General features: G+C 48.0%; 2 protein-coding genes and 1 long non-coding RNA gene across 6 annotated transcripts; 1 reads left to right on the top strand and 2 right to left on the bottom strand.

The window, feature by feature from the left end:
* Positions 1-392: 392 nt before the first annotated feature.
* LOC122624159 (polyhomeotic-proximal chromatin protein-like) lies at positions 393-6,697 on the bottom strand. Of its 3 annotated transcripts, none has more exons than XM_043803605.1 (5): positions 6,420-6,697; positions 4,688-6,249; positions 4,184-4,628; positions 2,336-4,125; positions 393-2,272 (listed from the first exon to the last, which is right to left on the bottom strand). In XM_043803605.1, exons 1-5 carry the CDS (start codon positions 6,446-6,448, stop codon positions 1,521-1,523), a joined length of 4,578 nt encoding a protein of 1,525 aa, XP_043659540.1. In that variant the 5' UTR covers positions 6,449-6,697; the 3' UTR covers positions 393-1,520. The 3 variants fall into 3 exon arrangements, with proteins under 3 accessions (XP_043659540.1, XP_043659538.1, XP_043659539.1); XM_043803603.1 differs by having other exon boundaries at positions 6,323-6,453; XM_043803604.1 differs by having other exon boundaries at positions 4,688-6,246; positions 6,323-6,431.
* A 4,983-nt stretch (positions 6,698-11,680) lies between these two features.
* LOC122624141 (polyhomeotic-proximal chromatin protein) lies at positions 11,681-20,898 on the bottom strand. 2 transcript variants are annotated; one of them, XM_043803584.1, is made up of 6 exons: positions 20,493-20,898; positions 20,054-20,246; positions 15,324-17,077; positions 14,819-15,263; positions 12,998-14,760; positions 11,681-12,934 (listed from the first exon to the last, which is right to left on the bottom strand). In XM_043803584.1, exons 2-6 carry the CDS (start codon positions 20,086-20,088, stop codon positions 12,183-12,185), a joined length of 4,749 nt encoding a protein of 1,582 aa, XP_043659519.1. In that variant the 5' UTR covers positions 20,089-20,246; positions 20,493-20,898; the 3' UTR covers positions 11,681-12,182. The 2 variants fall into 2 exon arrangements, with proteins under 2 accessions (XP_043659519.1, XP_043659520.1); XM_043803585.1 differs by having other exon boundaries at positions 20,582-20,898.
* On the top strand, positions 17,504-18,209 carry LOC122624142. The gene is made up of 2 exons (XR_006326444.1): positions 17,504-17,783; positions 17,843-18,209. It is a non-coding gene; the product is annotated as an uncharacterized LOC122624142 (long non-coding RNA).
* Positions 20,899-21,661: the final 763 nt, after the last annotated feature.

Here is a 21,661-nt window from a genome sequence, read left to right as displayed (position 1 = left end):
ACGCTAACTAAACGTAACAAACATAAAAATTAAACACAGCCACAAAATATTATTATGAAATTAAATTGAAACCTTAAGATGCATAGCTGTTCGAAACATTATACCAATAACAATATTGAAGATATATTCTACATTTTTATGTGTCTGCATATTTGAAAGAAAAATATATATTATTGAATAAACCATATTTCAAATAACCTTTCGGAAAATTACCATGTGTTTAATATATGAGTGATCAAATGGATGAAGCTATCTACATTTTTGGCAAGGAAGGTTACGAAATGGACATTTTTAATCCCTCGAACCAATAAAACTCGATCTACGATTTATATTCACTATCATTGTTCACTTTACAGCGATAGTTTTATTTACTTCAGCAGTAGGAAAAAAAAAGGTTTTGTAAAAATAAAAATAATTAAACTCGGACCACTGATTCGGTCTATAAAAGTTCGACTGCGTTTTCGGAACCTTGCCATAAAAAAGGCAAACATTTTGCAGACGTTAAGTTTATCAATAAATTAAAAGTTTAGTTGTCGTATTCAATTCAGTTTCACTTAGGAATTACTTCAGGCTTAAGTTTTAATACTAACTACGTAAATATAATCCCAGCTTACCTCTAATTCAAATGATTTTTTCATGTTCTTCGCATAGGGTGTTGTGAAATGATTAACAACGTTTAAATAAATACGTTAGCGCTTATGAGTAATAGTGATGTTCTATACAAATTGATGGATTGATGACTGGGATGGCAGTCTATGCTTTATCATACATGTGGCGGCCTGTCATTTGAGCTACGAGATCACCCCTCTTGCTAAGTTTAGATTACGTTCAAAAGGTTCAAAAGTCCGCTTCAAGTGAATCAAATTCAGCTTGGGCGGCAGACCTGGTTGGACCCGGTCCACAGGTAGGCCCTCCTCCACGCAAACGTCGTGGCAGATGAGCGTGGTTAAATCGAAGCACAGGATACTGCCCGCTCCTATCTTCAGACTGCGGCAGAGTGCTGAAGAGTGCCTGTCCGGCTCGAATCCAAAGGCGGTGGCGCCGGCGACCCTCTAACCCCGCGTCCTTTTCGTCGCACACAGGCGAAATCTCTTTTATGGACTTTATCCTTGCCACAATCTTGAGGTATGGGCGGGGTGTTTCAACTAGCTGCAGCTCCGGCGCCGACCGAGAGTCAGATCCCTTTCCTTTGTCATGTGCGTGAAAAACTACTTCATCACCTAATTAGCGCAGGGATTGCTCGCTCAGAGTCTTGTAGTTGATGATTCTGGATTGGATGGGCCTCGCACGAGGGTCAGTGGTTCCAGGCACCGGAGTGCTCGCTGGGGAGTGGCCTTTAAAGGTTCGGTGGATGCAGCTGATGATTGCGGTGTACGTGCAGTGAGAAATGGTGAGTCGGAACGTGATTCTCTTTGTTCTGGGTGATCATTCGCTCACGAAGTAAATGTTGTTACATTTAGGTCAAACGCGGAAAACTAAAGAAAATGGCATTTTGAAACCTTGACTTTAGATTCAAGTTTTTAATCCTTTACATCGGCTGGCGGGACCTCCTTAATGGACTCCACCTTGGCCACAATCTTTAGTGCTGGACCCAGCTTCATGCCCATTGCGTTTACCAAATGGTTCTCCTTGAGCAGCAGAAGCGCTTGGCCATCGATCTCCTGCTGTATAAAGTCGTCCACGTAGTCCTGACAACCCGGCAGTTCTCGAATGAAATTGCTAACTTCTTCCACACTCCAACTGCTGATGGGAGGGCGATCGGTTCCATTTACATTAGAGGATGGTAATGATAGAACTGGCGTAACCACTCCAGCTGAAATCACTGGCAATGACACAGTGGGAGCTATTGCAATCGGCAAGGGTAATGTCAGGGGCAACGAAAGTGGGGAAGATGTAGACATAGCCCCTAGCACTGGCATTGAAATCGGTGGAACCTCCGGTGTAGCCGCTTGAATTGGCAAAGCCTCGGAAATTGTCTGGAATGATTCTGTCTGCATTTTTTCCTCGGCCATGGCTTCATCTAGTCTGTCCACCAATGCCATGGCGTCTACCCCAACTATACCGCCTGTCCCCAGGCCGTTGGTCTCTGCTGTTCCACCTCCTCCGATGCCGTTCTTTGCCTGCCTCGAGCATCCTGGCGAGCAGTAGCGCTTCCGTTTGAGCTTTGCTTTGTGCTCCATCTTTCCACACTGCTCGCAAGCAACCATGTCCGAGCCTGGACCTGATGCCATTCCACCTAGCTTGATGTCCTCCTGCATGGTTGCCTTTTTCTCTGCGGGAAGGAATGACACAATAAGATTGCGAATGAGAATTGGTACTAGGAGTTTATACTCACTTGGCGGCTCATCGCTGACGTCTTTGTCTGCATATCGCTGTCTAGTGACGGGAAATGGTTCGTTGGCCTCTTGGATGATGAAACCATCGATTACGTGAGATAGGACGTTTGGCTTAATCATCGCCTTGGGGAGATCCTTCGATCCATTACTGATGCTCGACGTGGTGGTTGTTGTTGTGCTGGTACAACTTGTGGTAAAGGTGCCAGAACTGGTGGTTGTGGTGGTTGAGCCAGTAGTGGTCGTGGCTGTCGTTTTGGCTACTCCAATTCCATTGGTGATCGTCGTCGTGGTAGAAGTTGATGTTGCGGACGTTAAGCTGCCGGAGGTTGCCAGCTTGGGCTCTTCTTTCCCACTGGCACTGGGAGTAGTGCTACTCGGTGGCTGCACTGCATTGCTTTGCTTGCTGGTGGGAGTGGTAGCGCCCTTTGAAGGCGTGGAAGACCTATCCGAGGCTTCTCCATTGGACAGGGCTTCACTTGTGGAACTACTGGCTTCTACGGATGCGCTGACAGTGGCAGGAGTGGAGGATTTGGGGGTAGTGCAGGTGTCCTTTCCTGATACTGGCGTCTTGGGCGAACTAATTGGCACCAGGGTCGCGGTGGGCCCTTTCGATGGAGTATCCTTGGTAGGCGTGGATGGAAAGCCTCCTCCTCCACCGCTACTAGCACTGCTTAGTGTTACCAGCTGTCCCGTTGATGGAGTGACAGCGGTGCTAGAAACACTCACGGGCGGAGCAGTAGATAGGTGACCCACTGTGGCATTCATCATCGAGGTCATGGCCAGTATGGGATTTGTTGTAGGTGAGGGCGTGGTGGGTGTAAGTGAAGGTAGTCCTAGTTGCTGCTGCGGCTGTTGATTTCCTCCGGCAATTGTGGCGCTGATTAGCTGCTGATGTTGGTGGATCTGGGTACCTTGCGCCTGAGCCTGTTGCATACTGGCCACCGTACTGCTGGTGACCAGAGGAGTGGTACTCTGGCTGGTAATTGTGACCACACTGCTTGTTGGGAGTGAAGAGGAACTGCAAGTACCCGGCTTGGTTGTCTGAAAAATGGCGCCAGAGGCCGAGAGAGCCTCCTGTAGGGCACTGGATGTTATTCCGGCAATATCGTCCGCCGACATCGATGATGTCTGATGAACTGAAAAGGGCACGCTGCTAAGCTGCAACTGACCGGACTGCTGATGCGTTTGCTGCTGCTGTTGTTGGGCTGTCGCTCCAGCCGACTGATGCACTACAATCTGCTGAATAATGTTTTGTTGCTGCTCTCGCTGCTGTTGTTGCTGTTGCGCTTGAGCCTGCACTTGGGCTTGAACCTGTGCCTGCGCCTGTTGCTGCAGTTGCTGCTGTATCAGTTGGTTGTGAAGTTGCTGCTGCTGCTGTTGCTGGTGGGACGTGATGAACTGATTTGGCGCCACCTGAAGGATTTGCTGAGTGGCATTAGCGAGCGCCTGTTGGTGCTGCGCCTGTGCTTGGACACCTTGCTGCTGCTGCTCCCTTTGCTGTTGCTGCGCCTGCGCCACTGCCTGTTGTTGTTGCGCCACCGCTTGCTGTTGCTGGGCGTTAACTTGCTGCTGCTGAGTGACCTGTGGCTGCTGTGGTTGCTGGACCTGTTGACGCTGCATTTGCTGCATGGCAGCAATCTGCTGTTGCATTTGCTGTAGGAGTTGTAACTGTTGTTTCTCAATTAGTTGTATCTGTTGCTGCTTGTCCACTCCTGCCGTAGTGGCTGCATGAAGGGTCTGTCCATTCTGTAGTGTGATGGGAGTGCCCGTTGTGCTCATCACAACCATTCTGGAAACGTTCGGAAATAAGTACTGGGACGAGGTCTGTTTAGATAGACAATACTCACTTGTTGCCCGCCGCATTGACCACCTGCTGGAGATTCGTCGCCTGTTGCTGTTGCTGCACTGTGGTCAGGTGACCTACCACCTTATTTTGGCCCGCGACCTGACCGATTTCGGTTTTCAATGTGGATAAAGCCGGGCGCACCGGCTGCTGCTTGTTGCGCATTTTGGCCTTCAGCAGGCTCTGGTTTTGCGCAGTCTGCGTGGATACGGAACTGGCCGGACGCACTTGAGTTCCATTGTGGGGCATGATCGGGGCTCCTGGCCGCTGCAGAGCTGCTGCAGTGAGTTGCTGCTGCTGTTGTTGCAACTGGGCAGTAGCCACCGCTAGTTGCTGCTGCTGCGTCTGGTTGGTAGTGCCGACCTGCTGCTGCTGCTGCTTGGGAGCAAGTGCATCCAGTTGGGTACGTGCCTTAGTGGGCGTCTGCGTCACGTTGCACTGGATAATCTCTGTGGAAAAATAGTTAACTTTTGTATCTATCGGAATCTATGCATGACAATATTCTTACGGTTTTGCTGGGTCTGCAAAGTTTGCGTTGCCGGTTGCTGTTGAATGAACATGCCTTGTGTCCCGTCTGGCTGGTTTCGCAGGATGATCTGGTTGGAGCCAAAGGGCTGCAGTCCTGTCGCATTCTGCCAGAACCAAGGGATCTGCATTTGTTGCGCTTGGCCAGCGTTCAAAAGTTGAGCAGTCTGAACAGACTGTGCGCCTACACCGACTGGTAAAGTCGACTGTGAAACCTGGACGCACTGCTGAGTAGTTTGGGTGGTCTGCTGCTGCTGTTGCTGAACCTGCTGCACCTGCTGTGTCTGTGTCGACCCAGTGGATCCAGGACCCGTCGCCGCCTGCACTGTGCTGCTGGTGGTGGTCACTTTCTGAACCACTTTCTGAGCCAGTTTGCCCTGCGCATCCACTCCCACTTTGGCCAGAGCAGCTGTCAGCTGTTGCTGTTGCTGCTGCTGGTTGAGCTGCTGTTGCTGCTGGTTAAGCTGTTGCTGCTGCTGTTGGGTGAGTTGCTGTTGCTGAGCGGCGGCGGCCATTGATTGCAGTAGATTCTGCTGCTGCTGTGGCGAGGGGGAGATGACATTCACCGGAGAGATGAGCACCGTCTGAGGCGACTGATTGTGGTTCGAAGGAATACATGTGGCGTAATTGCCGCCGGCGAATCCCGCTTGGCCACCGATCATTTGCTTGGCGTTCTGCGTCGTGGTGGTAAGCATCTGGGGGCCGTTACCCTGGAAGGGCTTGCCGGCGGTGATCACCTGGATGGGCTGCTGACCGAGGCCGCCTGGATGCAACAGATTGCCCGACACAATCATTTGGGGGTACAGGAAGCTGGTGGATGGTTGCATCAACTGCACCGTCCTTCCCTGCGTCCAATCCCCGCCCACTCCTCCGGTGGCCGCTGCCAGTTGCATTGGCGACATGGTGCTGATGGCTGTGGAGTGCTGCTGTTGCTGGCTTTGCTGCGAGTTGGCTGGACTAGCTGCTCCTCCGGCGCCGGCCGAGGCTGCTCCTCCACCACTGGCTTCCGACAGCTGCTGTTGCAGCTGCAACTGCTGCTGAACTTCCATAATGTTGGTCGCATGCTTTAGCTCAGTTCCACTGTTGCCGGTCGTGTGCGTGGGAAACTCTTGCTTCACCTGAATGGCGTAGGGATTGTTGGCATATAACTGCTGCAGCTGCTCGGGGGAAATCTGGAGCGGCACATTGGTGGCGGCCGCCACCTGTTGGGCTGGACTCTGTGACTTCTCCAGTTTGCGGCCGGTTGTCTTCGAGTTGGGTGTGCTTGGCGATCTGCAGCTGAGCGGCAGTAGTGGGTGGCGCCGTCGGATGGATGGCGTTCCGGCTGATCCACGTGCTGCCTTAGAACTGGGCGATTGGGATGGACTCCTGGTAAAGTCCTCGTCGAAACTGATGCCCGCCTTCTGGGCGAGTGTTTCCAGGCACCTTAGTGGCCGCTGGGGGTCCACTCGAGTGTTGGAGTTGGCCTTTACAGATGTGGTGGGTTCCGGTGAAGGTGGTGGTGTACGTATTGTTGTTGCTGATTCACTTTCTGTGTCCCCACTGCTGAAATGAGAAATAAAAAGCGCACACAAGCGATCAGTAAAACGCGTATAAACACAAACAAACACGGACACACTTGGGGCGGCTCCGAATGCGTGGGGCATGCTTCATATTCATGCTTAAATTCATATCTATATTCTTATTCATATTCTCTTAGCGCTTGACGAACGAACCACACAAAAACAACAAACAGCGACTGCATGTTACTCCCGCCAAAGACGTATCTCTCGCGCTCTCCAAAAGAAAAGGGGGACGAGGAACAGGAAAAGAGAGAAGGGGGTGCGACAGGGATGCACTATCATTGAGAAAGACAAAGACGGGATCGTATTATAATGCACTCTGGGTCCAAAAACGGCAAAGAAAACGAAAACCAAAACGAAAACGAAAACAAAGTCGAGACGAAAATGTGAGACGGAACGAGATACACTTTGTTTTGGGTGATCATTTACTCACGAGGTAAATTACTTACAGTGGATACTGCTTAAGTGATACGTTGTAGTCTTAGAGAGAGCAGCAATCATAAAGGAAATTATAAAGGAAATACCAAATGATTGCAGCTACAACGTTGCACAACACTACCACGACCGTGTATTTAGTACATATTTATTAAATTTGTACAGAAGAGGTATATAAATATTTTAATTTGATGATGGTTCGTGACCCACTAAAAGTGCACGGTTTTGCATATGTGCATGCACACCAATGCCTAAAAGAGGTCACTTGTCAGAGTTGCCTGTGCCCGAAACAGCTATTTATAGTAGCCTTGCTCTCTGTTGCCTATTCCCCTTCTCCTCCTCCTCCTACTCCCATTCATCCCCGCTGAGAGGATGTTCGAGTGGGAGTAAGGGAGACCACTTTTAGGTAAGGATGGCCCTTGGGCGATGGTTCTATGCCATGATAGTGATATCCAAGGGGAGAGGTTCAAAGACCTGAGCTGGGAGCCCGAAATGCTGTCCCCAGTTGTCCAGGAGTAAGAAATGGAAGCGGCTCGGCTCAAGGAACAGAAGGAGCAAACGGCGCCACCAATAATTGTTGGGAGTTGCAGTTACATTTGGTGTCTATCGGGGGTGAATATCGTCTTCCATTTCCATCGGCAGGCTGAGAGCGGAACGGATTTGGATGCGGAATCGTAATCGAACTAGGCACAGCAGCATCTTCAACTTGCAACCGAAAGACTGGTTTCTTTCTACCGCGCTACGGTGTGTGTAAGTGTGTCTGCGTCAATGTGTGTGTGTGTGTGTGTGTGTGCGAGTGGCGGCTGGCGGCTTACAACAATACCAAAGCCATCATCATTTGATTTTTCCCTCAGCCGAAAATTGAGTTGCAAGAGGCAGAAACAGAGGAAGAGAAGGAGGAAAACATAGAGGAAGAGGCAGGGAGCAATGACAACAATGCGGGGCAAACAACAGGCAAAGAGCATGCGCCGACGACGGCGTCTGTCAGAAAAAAAATACGTTTTACCGTTTTCATTTTTGCTTTCCTCGCTGTACAGGGTATATTGTATATTTGGAGGCACCTGTGCACGCGATCTAACATTAAAACAACGTAACGACGACAACTCTAGACGCCGCACAGCATTAATTGTTTTTATTCTATTCACTAATCACTAATAGTCAGCACCGATGTGCAGTTGTCGCCGAAAATAAATAAATAAATAAATACGACGAAACGGTGGCAGGGTGTGTGTGCGTCGCGTCGGCGCGTTTTTTTTCTCAGTTCAATACACATGCAATATGCGGTATGCGACACATACGACACCACACCAACACGAACGCAGAGAGAGCAGAGCGCAAGAACCGCACGCCGCCAAGTTAAGTTTCAAACTAAACCGCGCGCCACAGCGACAACTCTACTTTTCGCTCGGATCGGAAACAAAATGAGCGCATGTGTGCTGAATGTGTGTTAGTGTGCAGCTGGAACCGCTTCTCTCCTCTCAGATACCTTTGCGACTAATAACTTTTCTCTATACCGAAATGCACTGGTGCGAGTGCGACGCCACTAGGAGTGGCCCCGCCAGATAGCGCGTGCGAGCGGGATGCCGTGCGTTCGCTTGGGGTTGGAATGAAACGGCAGCAGTTCGTTTGACAAAGCAAAAGCAAATCGAGTAAAAAAACAGGAATCGAGACTACAGCTGGCGGGCATGTGTGTGCGTGTTCAACCACCCCGACAGTGGGCCCCCTTCCGCTTATGAAAACAAAAACAAAATACCCGGGACCGAATCCAGTTTTCTGTGTCTGTACACTCGAATGTCTACCGCCAGGCTCGACTTCGATTGTTGCTATACTTCATCTTCTTTTTTTTTGGTCCGTCACAACCACCACTACCTGGCAACCTCTAGCTCCTTTCTCCCTTCCTCTTTATTGCTTGGGCTCGGATCGGCTTTACTTTATTATTGGTTGTGCTTGTCGGAAACAGACGATGAAAGAGGAAGAGAAGGGAAGGGGTAGCGTATGCGCAGAGGCAGAGCAATGTATTCGAACAGTGGGAAGCGATCCATTGTTATTGGAGTGCATTATTGTTGTACTTTGAGAACCAAAGGAACACTGGAAAAATTGTATAGAACAGCAACGTTATACTAAGGATAGATTTAATCAACTGTAAAGCGCTGAAATAAATTGGTATGTACATAATTGTTGGCTTTTGTGACGGAGGTAAAACCAAAACGTAATGTTGTAATATAATTATTAATAATATAAGTGTTGGCTTCAGTGTAACACTTTAATATTCATTTCTTGAAGAATGAAAATTTACGTTTCACATTTCTATTGCTCATGACCCACGGTGCCTGTCTTTGGCATTTCATTTTTCATTTTGTGCCAGCCCGTGTGTGTGTGCATACATTATTTGTGGTATGGGTGCGTTGCTTTGGGCAATTGTCGGTCTTCTTCTCTCTCTTCCCACCCCTTCCAACAACAACGTCGCTGAGACCCACAAATGTTCATCATTCCGATTAGTGTTGCTTTTTTTGTTCGGCTCGGCTCGTCTCGTTTTCTTTTCTTTTTGCTGCCGCCATATTATTTTATGCTTGTTAAGTGCTTTTGCTCTCTCTCTCTCGCTCTCTGCTTTGCTTAGTTTGTTCTCATTTGAAGTGTGTGTATGCTCGTTTTTTCTGAGCTTTTTTTCTATTAGTTGCGGACCTCCTCCTTCGTCGTTATTTCCCTCTTTCGCGTCTTCCTCGTACGCCTCAACTGTACAAGAAGTTGAGCATGCGCTCTTCTTCTTGCCATTCATTAATTGCCTCCAACTTATTGCGCGTTGATTTTGGGGCGCATGGGGCGTGAGCGAGAGGGTCGATATTTGCATTTCGTAAAAATGACAAATGCCTAATGAGCGTAAATTGCTGCGCGTGCTTTTCTCACATCTCCCTCTCGCTCTGGCTCGTTGACGCGGGCGTTAATCCCTCTCGCTCACACCCTTGCTGAAAGAAAAACTTAAACTGCAACCAGTTGTATTTGTGTGGTTGTCAGGCAATTGTCAGATTTACTTACACCATTTTTAAAAATGTTGAGACCTTGATGCCATTAGTATCTGCATAAGTTCATAATCTTGCTTGCACATACGTATTTACAAACATATGTACATACATAAGTCGCTGCAAAGTTGCCACGGATGCGTCAACGGTAGGGATTTTATTGCCGCGAGGCGTGGCTAACGATGGATCAACTCTGGGATCTCCAACTCGAAGGGTGCGTTTTTCCACCGTGCAACTAGTTTGTATATATGAACATATGTAAGTTGCCTCTCAGGTTCATAAAAAATCCAAATGAAAAGGCAAAAGTGCTATAATATTAGGGACCTTTGCACACCTATTTTACACAAATCCTTTTCTTTCGATATGGTTAGATCACCTGCATTAAGGATTAAGATTTGTATATTTTGGGATTCCTCGTAATTCCTTATAAGTTCACGAATATTTAGAGTTAGGTAAGAAACACAAAGTATGGGGGTTTTCTTTTTAGTAGATAATACGCGTAACATTAAAATTGATCCGTTAGACTTATAATTTTAATAAATAATATATTTCAAAGCTATTTTTGAATATATTGTTAGCTGTAGGTAAAAGCTAGTGGTGGAAAAAATTCCAAAATACCTGTAAGATACATTTGAAATTTTTGTATAACTGATACCAACAAACAAAATTTGTCATTCATTTGATTGTACTTTCTTACAACTTTAATTTGGGAAGTACTTACCTAAAATAAATTTCTGCAATCCTACCAATACCCTTTTTGATAAGGGGCAAAAATAAAAAGCGGAATGGAGAAAGCGGTTGCCCTCACCGCCTCCATTTTGGGCAGTACAGTTATGAATTATGGGGAGAAAGGTTATCAAGCTCAGCCGGTAAGCTTCATAATAGGGTTTGCGAAGGTGGAAGTCAGAACGGAGATGAAGTGAGTTAGACACTCGATCGACCATTATGGCTAATACTTCTCCATTTAAATCAAGTGCTTAATATGGCTATGGCTACGTTACTTTACTATGACGATTCGAATACTCTACTATTTAGACAGTAATCGGTGATAGATATTATCTTACTTAACTACAAACATATGTATTTCATGAAAATAAATACCTACATATGTACATATATGTATGTGCAGCGGAATTAACGTTCTCCATTTTGATTTGCTTCTAACCACGACAACAACAACAAACAACAACAACAACAACGACGACTATTCATAGGTGAGACCACGGGATCTAAGCGCGAAGTCGCCGCTCTGCCTCTGCCGGCGTTGCTGCTTAGCCAATAACAAAATGCCGACGGGAAAAATGGACTCGATTCTTGTTTTTGGTTAAGGGAGTGCCCGCTGGAAGACAGAGACAGCTATATGGCGCTCAATCTATCGCTCTCTCTCTCTCTGCGACATAGTTGTGCTCGTGGGCGTGGCTTAGCCGGGTGGTGAAAAAGTAGTATAACAGTTTTGCGTTGACCGGTGCTCACATTTGTACGTAAAATCATTTTGCGTACAGTGAATTTAAGTCGATTACTCAAATAAACTGCGAAAGAATAAATGAAAGCTTTGCTAAATGGTATCGGTCTACCTCCTATTTATAATTTGAAATAAAAAGATCTGCCCTCGTGGTTCTAAGTTTTCAAATAATCATTTGTATTTCATTTCAATATCATGCGTACCGCAATTTATCAGAAATAATTCCCGCTCAAATTTGGTAATGATATTTATTCACTTAATGCACTTCTATTTCCAACATAATAAAATAATCAAGTGGTTTTAAGTTTAAATAAACCAATACCATCGATTTATTAAACCGCATTTTATGCTTATGTCGAGTATCAAACAAATGAATCCAAAAAAACGCAGAAAATTCTTTTTCACATTTATTAAACACTATTCAGTGCCATTTTAATTTCTTCAGCAATAGCAAAAAAAAATTGTTGAAAAAAAAAGCTTAAGTCTAGGCATTCCAAAATTATTTAGTAAAAAGTTCAAATTCACATTTAGATATCAATTATTATTCGTAAGCTTATTTTTTAGTTGTAAGAACAATGCTAAATTTGATTCCTAAGATTAAAATACTTGTACAATCTATCCACGACGTTGGGAGTTATTAATTGCTACTTAGTCTATAAACTTATGCTTATTTGTAAAATGTACTTTTTTGATTTGCTTGGCTGGCAACTCAATTAATTTATAGCTTATTCTTAGTTTAAGTAATTCCATTCGTTTTTTGACTGTTGGTTAGTGTAATTGCTAAATGAATAAACTTATGCTTATGAGTGAATTTGAGAGTATGTACAAAGTCAATGGGTTTAAGACTTGCTGCCCTGGTACTTATAATATTTTGCAAATGGATTCGCGTCGTGTTCGCCTGCCCGATTGAATCAGAATTACCCAGCACGACAGACTTGGTTGAACCAGGTCCTCTGCTCGGTTAGGAGATCATCTTTTGTGGCTTTTCGTGCTCTAGCTGCCCTACTGCGCCCCTGGATCCTTGGCCTCGCCAGGTGGCGGAACCTCCTTAATGGACTCTACCTTTGCCACAATTTTGAGGGCTGGACCCAGCTTCATGCCCATTGCGTTTACCAAATGGTTCTCCTTGAGCAGCAGCAGTGCTTGGCCGTCGATCTCCTGCTGTATAAAGTCGTCCACGTAGTCCTGACAACCAGGCAGTTCTCGGATAAAGTTGCTGACATCGTCTACACTCCAGCTGCTGATTGGCGGACGTTCCGTTCCATTCACCTCCGAAGACTCGGGCGCCGCGCCGGAAGTGACTACAGATAGTGGTGCAAGGGTTGGAAGTGCAACAGACAATGGCGATCCCAAGGGCAATGCAAGAGGCGAAGACGCGGAAATAGCCGCTTGGACCGGCAGTGACTTTGGAGGCAATTCTGTTGTGGCTCCCAAAATAGAAAACGATTCTGAAAGCTTCGGGGAGGTCTCCGTCTGCATCTTCTCCTCAGCCATGGCTTCGTCCAGTTTGTCCACCAATGCCATGGCGTCTACCCCAACTATACCGCCTGTCCCCAGGCCGTTGGTCTCTGCTGTCCCACATCCTCCGATGCCGTTCTTTGCCTGCCTCGAGCATCCTGGCGAGCAGTAGCGCTTCCGTTTGAGCTTTGCTTTGTGCTCCATCTTTCCACACTGCTCGCAAGCAACCATGTCCGAGCCTGGAGCTGATGCCATTCCACTTAGCTTGATGTCCTCTTGCATCGTTGCCTTTTTCTCTGCGGGTAGGAAGGATACAATAAGATTGCGAATAGGAGTTGGTGATAGAAGTCTATACTCACTTGGCGGCTCATCGCTGACATCTTTGTCTGCATATCGCTGTCTAGTGACGGGAAATGGTTCGTTGGCCTCCTGGATGATGAAACCATCGATGACGTGAGTTAGGACGTTCGGCTTAATCATCGCCTTGGGGAGATCCTTCGATCCATTACTGATGCTCGACGTGGTGGTTGTTGTTGTGCTGGTACAACTTGTGGTAAAGGTGCCAGAACTGGTGGTTGTGGTGGTTGAGCCAGTAGTGGTCGTGGCTGTCGTTTTGGCTACTCCAATTCCATTGGTGATCGTCGTCGTGGTAGAAGTTGATGTTGCGGACGTTAAGCTGCCGGAGGTTGCCAGCTTGGGCTCTTCTTTCCCACTGGCACTGGGAGTAGTGCTACTCGGTGGCTGCACTGCATTGCTTTGCTTGCTGGTGGGAGTGGTAGCGCCCTTTGAAGGCGTGGAAGACCTATCCGAGGCTTCTCCATTGGACAGGGCTTCACTTGTGGAACTACTGGCTTCTACGGATGCGCTGACAGTGGCAGGAGTGGAGGACTTGGGGGTAGTGCAGTCCTTTCCTGATACTGGCGTCTTGGGCGAACTAATTGGCACCAGGGTCGCGGTGGGCCCTTTCGATGGTGTATCCTTGGTTGGCGTGGCTGGTATGCTACCTCCTCCGCCGCTACTGCCCGTGCTTAAGAGGACGAGCTGACCCGGCGACGGAGTGACAGCGGTGCTTGTCACAGAAACAGTTACCGGTGGAGCTGTAGATAGGTGACCCACAGTGGCATTCATCATCGAGGTCATGGCCAGAATGGGGTTTGTGGTGGGTGTAAGTGATGGTGGTCCCTGTTGTTGCTGTTGAGTTCCTCCTGCAATTGTGGCGCTGATTAGCTGCTGATGTTGCTGGACCTGAGCAGCTTGCGATTGAGCCTGAGCCTGCTGCAGACTGGCCACCGTACTGCTGGTGACCAAAGGAGTGCTGTTCTGGTTAGTAATTGTGACCACACTGCTTGTGGGGGAGGAGGAACTGCAAGCACCCGGCTTAGCCGTCTGAAAGATGGCGCCAGAGGCGGAGAGAGCTGCTTGCAGGGCACTAGAGGTAGCTATTCCGGCTGGCGTCGTTGTTGAAGAAACTGAGAAGGGCACGCTGCTTAGCTGTAGTTGCCCGGATTGGTGGTGCTGTTGCTGCTGCTGTTGTTGGGCTGCCGCTCCAGCCGACTGCTGCACTACAATCTGCTGGATAATGTTTTGTTGCTGCTCTCGCTGCTGTTGTTGCTGTTGCGCTTGAGCCTGCACTTGGGCTTGAACCTGTGCCTGCGCCTGTTGCTGCAGTTGCTGCTGTATCAGTTGGTTGTGAAGTTGCTGCTGCTGCTGTTGCTGGTGGGACGTGATGAACTGATTTGGCGCCACCTGAAGGATTTGCTGAGTGGCATTAGCGAGCGCCTGTTGGTGCTGCGCCTGTGCTTGGACACCTTGCTGCTGCTGCTCCCTTTGCTGTTGCTGCGCCTGCGCCACTGCCTGTTGTTGTTGCGCCACCGCTTGCTGTTGCTGGGCGTTAACTTGCTGCTGCTGAGTGACCTGTGGCTGCTGTGGTTGCTGGACCTGTTGACGCTGCATTTGCTGCATGGCAGCAATCTGCTGTTGCATTTGCTGTAGGAGTTGTAACTGTTGTTTCTCAATTAGTTGTATCTGTTGCTGCTTGTCCACTCCTGCCGTAGTGGCTGCATGAAGGGTCTGTCCATTCTGTAGTGTGATGGGAGTGCCCGTTGTGCTCATCACAACCATTCTGGAAACGTTCGGAAATAAGTACTGGGACGAGGTCTGTTTAGATAGACAATACTCACTTGTTGCCCGCCGCATTGACCACCTGCTGGAGATTCGTCGCCTGTTGCTGTTGCTGCACTGTGGTCAGGTGACCTACCACCTTATTTTGGCCCGCGACCTGACCGATTTCGGTTTTCAATGTGGATAAAGCCGGGCGCACCGGCTGCTGCTTGTTGCGCATTTTGGCCTTCAGCAGGCTCTGGTTTTGCGCAGTCTGCGTGGATACGGAACTGGCCGGACGCACTTGAGTTCCATTGTGGGGCATGATCGGGGCTCCTGGCCGCTGCAGAGCTGCTGCAGTGAGTTGCTGCTGCTGTTGTTGCAACTGGGCAGTAGCCACCGCTAGTTGCTGCTGCTGCGTCTGGTTGGTAGTGCCAACCTGCTGCTGCTGCTGCTTGGGAGCAAGTGCATCCAGTTGGGTGCGTGCCTTAGTGGGCGTCTGCGTCACGTTGCACTGGATAATCTCTGTGGAAAAATAGTTATCTTTGTATCTATCGGAAACAATATGCATGACAATATTCTTACGGTTTTGCTGGGTCTGCAAAGTTTGCGTTGCCGGTTGCTGTTGAATGAACATGCCTTGTGTCCCGTCTGGCTGGTTTCGCAGGATGATCTGGTTGGAGCCAAAGGGCTGCAGTCCTGCCGCATTTTGTAAAAACCAGGGGATTTGCATTTGTTGCGCTTGGCCAGCGTTCAAAAGTTGAGCAGTTTGAACAGACTGTGCGCCTACACCGACTGGTAAAGTCGACTGTGAAACCTGGACGCACTGCTGAGTAGTTTGGGTGGTCTGCTGCTGCTGTTGCTGAACCTGCTGCACCTGCTGGGTCTGTGTCGACCCAGTGGATCCAGCGCCCGTCGCCGCCTGGACTGCGCTACTGGTGGTGGTCACCTTCTGAACCACTTTCTGGGCCAGCTTACCCTGCGCATCCACTCCCACCTTGGCCAGAGCAGCTGTAAGCTGTTGTTGCTGCTGGGTAAGCTGCTGCTGTTGCTGCTGGTTAAACTGTTGCTGCTGTTGGGTGAGATGCTGTTGCTGAGCTGCGGCAGCCATGGACTGCAGCAGGTTCTGCTGTTGCTGTGGTGATATGACGTTCATCGGTGAGAAGAGCACCGTCTGGGGCGATTGGTTGTGGTTCGTTGGAATACATGTGGCGTAATTGCCGCCGGCGAATCCCGCTTGGCCACCGATCATTTGCTTGGCGTTCTGCGTCGTGGTGGTAAGCATCTGGGGGCCGTTACCCTGGAAGGGCTTGCCGGCGGTGATCACCTGGATGGGCTGCTGACCGAGGCCGCCTGGATGCAACAGATTGCCCGACACAATCATTTGGGGGTACAGGAAGCTGGTGGATGGTTGCATCAACTGCACCGTCCTTCCCTGCGTCCAATCCCCGCCCACTCCTCCAGTGGCCGCTGCCAGTTGCATTGGCGACATGGTGCTGATGGCTGTGGAGTGCTGCTGTTGCTGGCTTTGCTGCGAGTTGGCTGGACTAGCTGCTCCTCCGGCGCCGGCCGAGGCTGCTCCTCCACCACTGGCTTCCGACAGCTGCTGTTGCAGCTGCAACTGCTGCTGAACTTCCATAATGTTGGTCGCATGCTTAAGCTCAGTTCCACTGTTGCCGGTCGTGTGCGTGGGAAACTCTTGCTTCACCTGAATGGCGTAGGGATTGCTCGCATAGAACTGCTGCAGCTGCTCAGGGGATATCTGCAGTGGCACCGTGGTGGTGGCGGCCACCTGCTGGCCGGGATTCTGCGCCTTCTCCAGCGTGAGGCTGGTGTGGCGGGCGATGGAGGTGCAGTTAGTGTTGGGTGTGCTGGGTGCACTGGGCCTGCTCGGAGTGTTTGGGGTGTGGGTTTGCCTGCGGCCCGTGGGCGGAGTTCCGTGCCGATGGCTTGTGGGGGTGACTGAGCCTGATCCCGTTCCTGGGCCTGTTCCTGTTCCTGAAGTCGCCTGCTGCTGGGCAATGCCGGGATGCGGGGGGCTGGCCACATCGTATTTCTCGTCGAAGGTGATTCCCGCCTTCTGGGCGAGCGTTTCCAGGCACTTCAGTGGCCGCTCGAGTTGCTTGCCACCCACCTGCTGTTGTTGCTGCGGCTGATGCGAGTGTGTGTGCTGGGAGCTGTTGTTGTTATTGTGGTTGTAGTTATGGTGGAGCGGTTTTTCGCGGATGTTGGAGTTGTCCTTCAGGGGAAGAGTGCCTCCTGCTAGAATCGCTGATGCTGGAATCCCCTGGGATGCTGTGGCGCTCACTGGTGTGGTCGTATCGCTTTCTGTGTCCGCTCTGGGGATCAAAAAAGAGAAGTTTGGCGATCAGTAAACATTTGCTCAGCAAAAATGAGCAATGCCATTTTTGACCACAGCACACGCAAACAAACTGGAAAAACAGTGTTCCTAATGGCCTTCTCTTGTCCTAGCGACAAACAATAGCAAGGCAATGCAAACACGTTGCCAGCATCCCCATGCCGCCCCTGCTCACCTCCCCCTCTCATGCGAACAAGCTCTAAAGCTGAAAAGAGGCCTGGGTCAGTATTTTCGTATTTATGGAAGATCTAATGCAAGTTTTAAACTACCAAATTTAAATCATATAACGTTATTATTTCTACTTGCCATGATGTTTTGAAAATGGCCCTTAAATTTAACATTACAAAAATTAAATTTAATGAACTGGCAAGCTAACCAAACAAAGTGATATTCGTTTTTTTAGTTTAAACAAATGTGGCTACTAGGTAAATACAAAAATCTGGGTTCAGTCATTCGAAAAAGTGTGAGACAAATGCGGGAACTAGCAAACAGAATAGCTCTTATTTAATAATCATATTTACAATGCAAACATAAAAGATGAAGTTTGAGAGTGTCAAACGCGGGAAAAGTAAATATGACACAAAGTTAATGTGTTTTCAGCGTGCAGACCATCAGCAGACCATCATAACGACCATCTTAAGCTCGGGATAATATCAAAACACCCGGTCAAGCCGGAAGACACATATGTATGTCCAATGTATATTCACTTTGTAATTAACAATTTTGTACCCTGGTTTACTTTTAGGTAGAGATCCCGATTCCTATTCCGATCCCTTTCCCTGTCTTTATCCCGAAATGTTCGTTCTTTTTGTGGACCTTTTCGGAACCCGCCCCGCCCCTTTTCAGCGACAATGAACATTTGGCAAACTACGAAACTACGGACTTTCGCATTCAAGGAAAAGAAAGAAGCAGGCTGGCTGACAGCAATCGCGTTTCACATCGATCTTTATCTATGGGTTTTCGAATTTCCATGTGCAGCATCGTGTAGTTGTACTCGTTTTCCACGTTCGACAACAACAACCCGGAAAACTAATTTAGCCACGCAGCTGGCACCGTTCGAAATTATTGTAAAAGGGCAATAAAGCCGATGCGAATTGCAGGCGAAGTTCAAGGACCTTTCCATCGAAATGCTAAAAATGCTGACAGTTGGGAGCAACACGAGATGGTTAGTGTTTCACACAGTTGCGCGCAAGCTAATAGGATTAGTGGGCAAGGTTTCTGGTTTTTCCCGAAATAATTGGGATATACAACTTAACTAATATTACTTCCTGAACCGCAAGGAAACCAATTAATTTGAAAAATAAGATCCAACGGAGGAAGTCTGGTTTCAGGGTCCTATTTCATTGACCTCGCCTGTGATGCCCAGCAGTCCAGAGAGCGTGATCCCCACCCCTTTCCATCGCCCAAAAAGCCCGGCAGGCCCATAAACAGCAAGAGCATAAAAAGCATGAGTGCAAAGAAGACAGAAAAAGGAGCGAAATGGGTTATAAAAGCCGGTAAAAGCATTTTGGCAACCCTCAGGTCGCTGCTACCCCGTAAACCGTTAAAGAAAGGGAATAAGGGGTGGGTGGACCAGAGGGGTGGATTACTCGCCACTGGGTGGTGGTGGGTGCGCCTGTGCAAGTGTGTGTAAGTTGAACTCACGGCCGCACGCTGCGAAAAACCTCTTCAGAGAAAAAAAAGACTGGTTTCCAGTCGGCATGGAGTAGGGTATATTCGAGCTCGAGTGTGCGAGAACCCCGTACAACAACCGTCTGCTTGCAACGGGGGGGAAAGCAGTAGCGGTGGGAAAGGAATGATCAAAATGCGGGGCAACAAACACACACACGCTGCGAGGGTTGAGGGGTTAGGGGAAAGGTCGCGCTCAAATCAAACATCACCTCCAGTGGATTCGGGTGTGCAAAATGCGCGGGAGCGAGGACGGTAGGGGGAGGGGGGTCTTGACAGCCTATTGATTGATACACAAACGAGTTCTGCAATCGAAGAAGATGAAACAAATGCGAGTGAACGAGATGAAGCTATGGTCAGCCCGCACACACTTACACAAACGCAGAGCGAGTGCGGTGTAGCGTAGGTGTATAAACAGAGTTGTCAACTATTTTAATATATGTATTTACAAAAGCAGTTGTGCTTTAAAACTAGTTTAGATTTATTTCAATTTGTTTCTTGTTTGATAAAAACTTACTTCGTGGTTGTTGTGTACTATAATAGGCTTCATTGCCACATACAATTTATGTTTTTGAGTAAAATTTAGCACTCAGTAAAAACACACTTGGTAAGAAATAAAAAAATAAGGAATGTTATTGAATCTTTGTTAAACCAAAACCACACACAAAAGCATTTGAAGAACATCCACTTTCTTTTTTTTTTCAGATTCGTCACAGCTGACAACCCTGGTTTGTTTATTTCGGCAGAGTGAAGCAAAATGAGAGAAAAGCAGGGTTGTCGCATCAACAACAAAACTGATACCTTTCGATATAGAACTTTTGTTTTCTTAATGTTGCTTTGTTGTGCGAGAGAGAGAGGGTTGCACGGAGAGACGGGGAAATCAACCACCACTAGCCGACGCACACACACACAAATGCAAGCCCGGGCATGCATTGCGAAATTCGTTGTTAAAAATGCAACAACACCGCACAGCGGGGGGCGTGTGTCGGTTGGATGAGAGAGGGGCGGAGAGGGCGACGGAGGGGAAACTCGTTTTGGGTTTCATGAATTTATTTTCTTTTCTTGGCTCGCCAGTCGAGCGCATTTTATGATGACAGAGAGCGCAGAATACCCACTCGCTGCATTTTTACGAGCATTATGATTAACGTGTCATTATTCGAATACGAACAGATATAGAATCAATATCCAATGCTCAAGAGCAGATTAAACCCAGAATAAAGCATAAGCACAAGTGCAGGCAGTACAAAAGCAAAGTGATAAAAATAAAACGAAACTAAACAAAAAATACCTTTTTTGCATAAACTTCAATGCACGACGATCCATTATTCAAAATAAAACAATATTTATAATAAATTAAAGGTATGCATGCGTCGGCTTAGGCGTTTTGTTTTTGTTTTCGGCGGCGGCGGAGACACTCGTGGTTGTTGTTGCTTTATTCGGCATGGCGCTTTCTTTTTGGTCCTCAGTTTCTTCTCTTTTTGCTATACCGTATTATATTTTACATTAACAAACACGCACATATGTGAAGGCAATAAATATAAACATACAACAGGCAACAACAAACATATACATATGTATGTAACGTGGAACGCAAGACAACAAAAGTACACAAAAACGAATACGAAAATCCGACAAAAGTCCCAGTGTCTCGTGTCTGTGTGTGTGTGCTTGCGTGTAAATGAGTGTTTCGTGCACGGGCAGTAGTAATTAGAACAACCTCCACTCACAGTCACTCCACTTCAACTTCTCCCCGCTGGCTGCAGGCACTTTTCTTTTTCTCAGTGTAACGACTAAGCACCTGTGCACGCGATCTTACATAAAAATAAGCTACAGCAACAACTCTAGGCACTTGTTTTAACTGCACTGCCTACGTCGCCAGCGACGGTTCGCCAACAAGGGGTTCCACTGTGGCGCGGCATCACTTTTTATGTCTGCACATCTGCACTCGCTAATCAACAGCACCGTTAGCTCTTTTTGAAAAAAATTAAACAAATTTGCAGGGTATCCAGTGGTGTGTCGCGTCGGCGCGTTTTTTTTTTCTCCGTTCAATACACATGCGATATGCGGTATGCGACACATACGACACCACACCAACACGAACGCAGAGAGAGCAGAGCGCAAGAACCGCACGCCGCCAAGTTAAGTTTCAAACTGAACCGCGCGCCACAGCGACAACTCTACTTTTCTCTCGGATCCGAAACAAAATGAGCGCATGTGTGCTGAATGTGTGTTGGTGTGCAGCTGGAACCGCTTCTCTCCTCTCAGATACCTTTGCGACTAATAACTTTTCTCTATACCGAAATGCACTGGTGCGAGTGCGACGCCACTAGGAGTGGCCCCGCCAGATAGCGCGTGCGAGCGGGATGCCGTGCGTTCGCTTGGGGTTGGAATGAAACGGCAGCAGTTCGTTTGACAAAGCAAAAGTAAATCGAGTAAAAAAACAGGAATCGAGACTACAGCTGGCGGGCATGTGTGTGCGTGTTTAACCACCCCGACTGTGGGCCTCCTTCCGTTGCTGAAAACAAAACATTGTGTAGTAACTCGACTATCAAATACCCATTTCCCGTATACAAAGCCTCACCAATTCTGGTCGGAGCTTTGCAAATAAAAACCATTCTTAAATGTTTATTGGTATAGTGATAGGTGATAGTGATGCTGACAACTAACACAAATTCCACGAAACCAGTATACCCTTTTACTCTGTGGGTACGAGGTATGTACATACGTACATAAATACCCACGAAGCCAGTTTTATGTGTGTACACTCGAATGTCTACCGCCCGACTCGAGTCCGATTGTTGCTATACTTCATCTTCTTTTTTCGTTCCAACACAACCACCACCACTACCTGCCTACCTTTACCGCCTTTCTCCCTTCCTCTTTTTTGCAACGGATC

Source organism: Drosophila teissieri, chromosome X (assembly GCF_016746235.2).
Source record: "Drosophila teissieri strain GT53w chromosome X, Prin_Dtei_1.1, whole genome shotgun sequence".
Taxonomy (NCBI): domain Eukaryota; kingdom Metazoa; phylum Arthropoda; class Insecta; order Diptera; family Drosophilidae; genus Drosophila; species Drosophila teissieri.
This window is presented reverse-complemented; position numbering and strand designations above follow the sequence as displayed.

Coding starts and splice junctions, on each gene's coding strand:
- LOC122624159 (XM_043803603.1), bottom strand. CDS start 6,393: ATGAATAAGAATATAGATATGAATTTAAGCATGAATATGAAGCATGCC. Junction 6,250..6,322: donor CGCATTCGGAGCCGCCCCAA/GTGTGTCCGTGT, acceptor TTCTCATTTCAG/CAGTGGGGACACAGAAAGTG. Junction 4,629..4,687: donor TTTGCAGACCCAGCAAAACC/GTAAGAATATTG, acceptor ATTTTTCCACAG/AGATTATCCAGTGCAACGTG.
- LOC122624141 (XM_043803584.1), bottom strand. CDS start 20,088: ATGGATCGTCGTGCATTGAAGTTTATGCAAAAAAG. Junction 17,078..20,053: donor TTGAAGTTTATGCAAAAAAG/GTATTTTTTGTT, acceptor TTTGATCCCCAG/AGCGGACACAGAAAGCGATA. Junction 12,935..12,997: donor TGTCAGCGATGAGCCGCCAA/GTGAGTATAGAC, acceptor TCCTACCCGCAG/AGAAAAAGGCAACGATGCAA.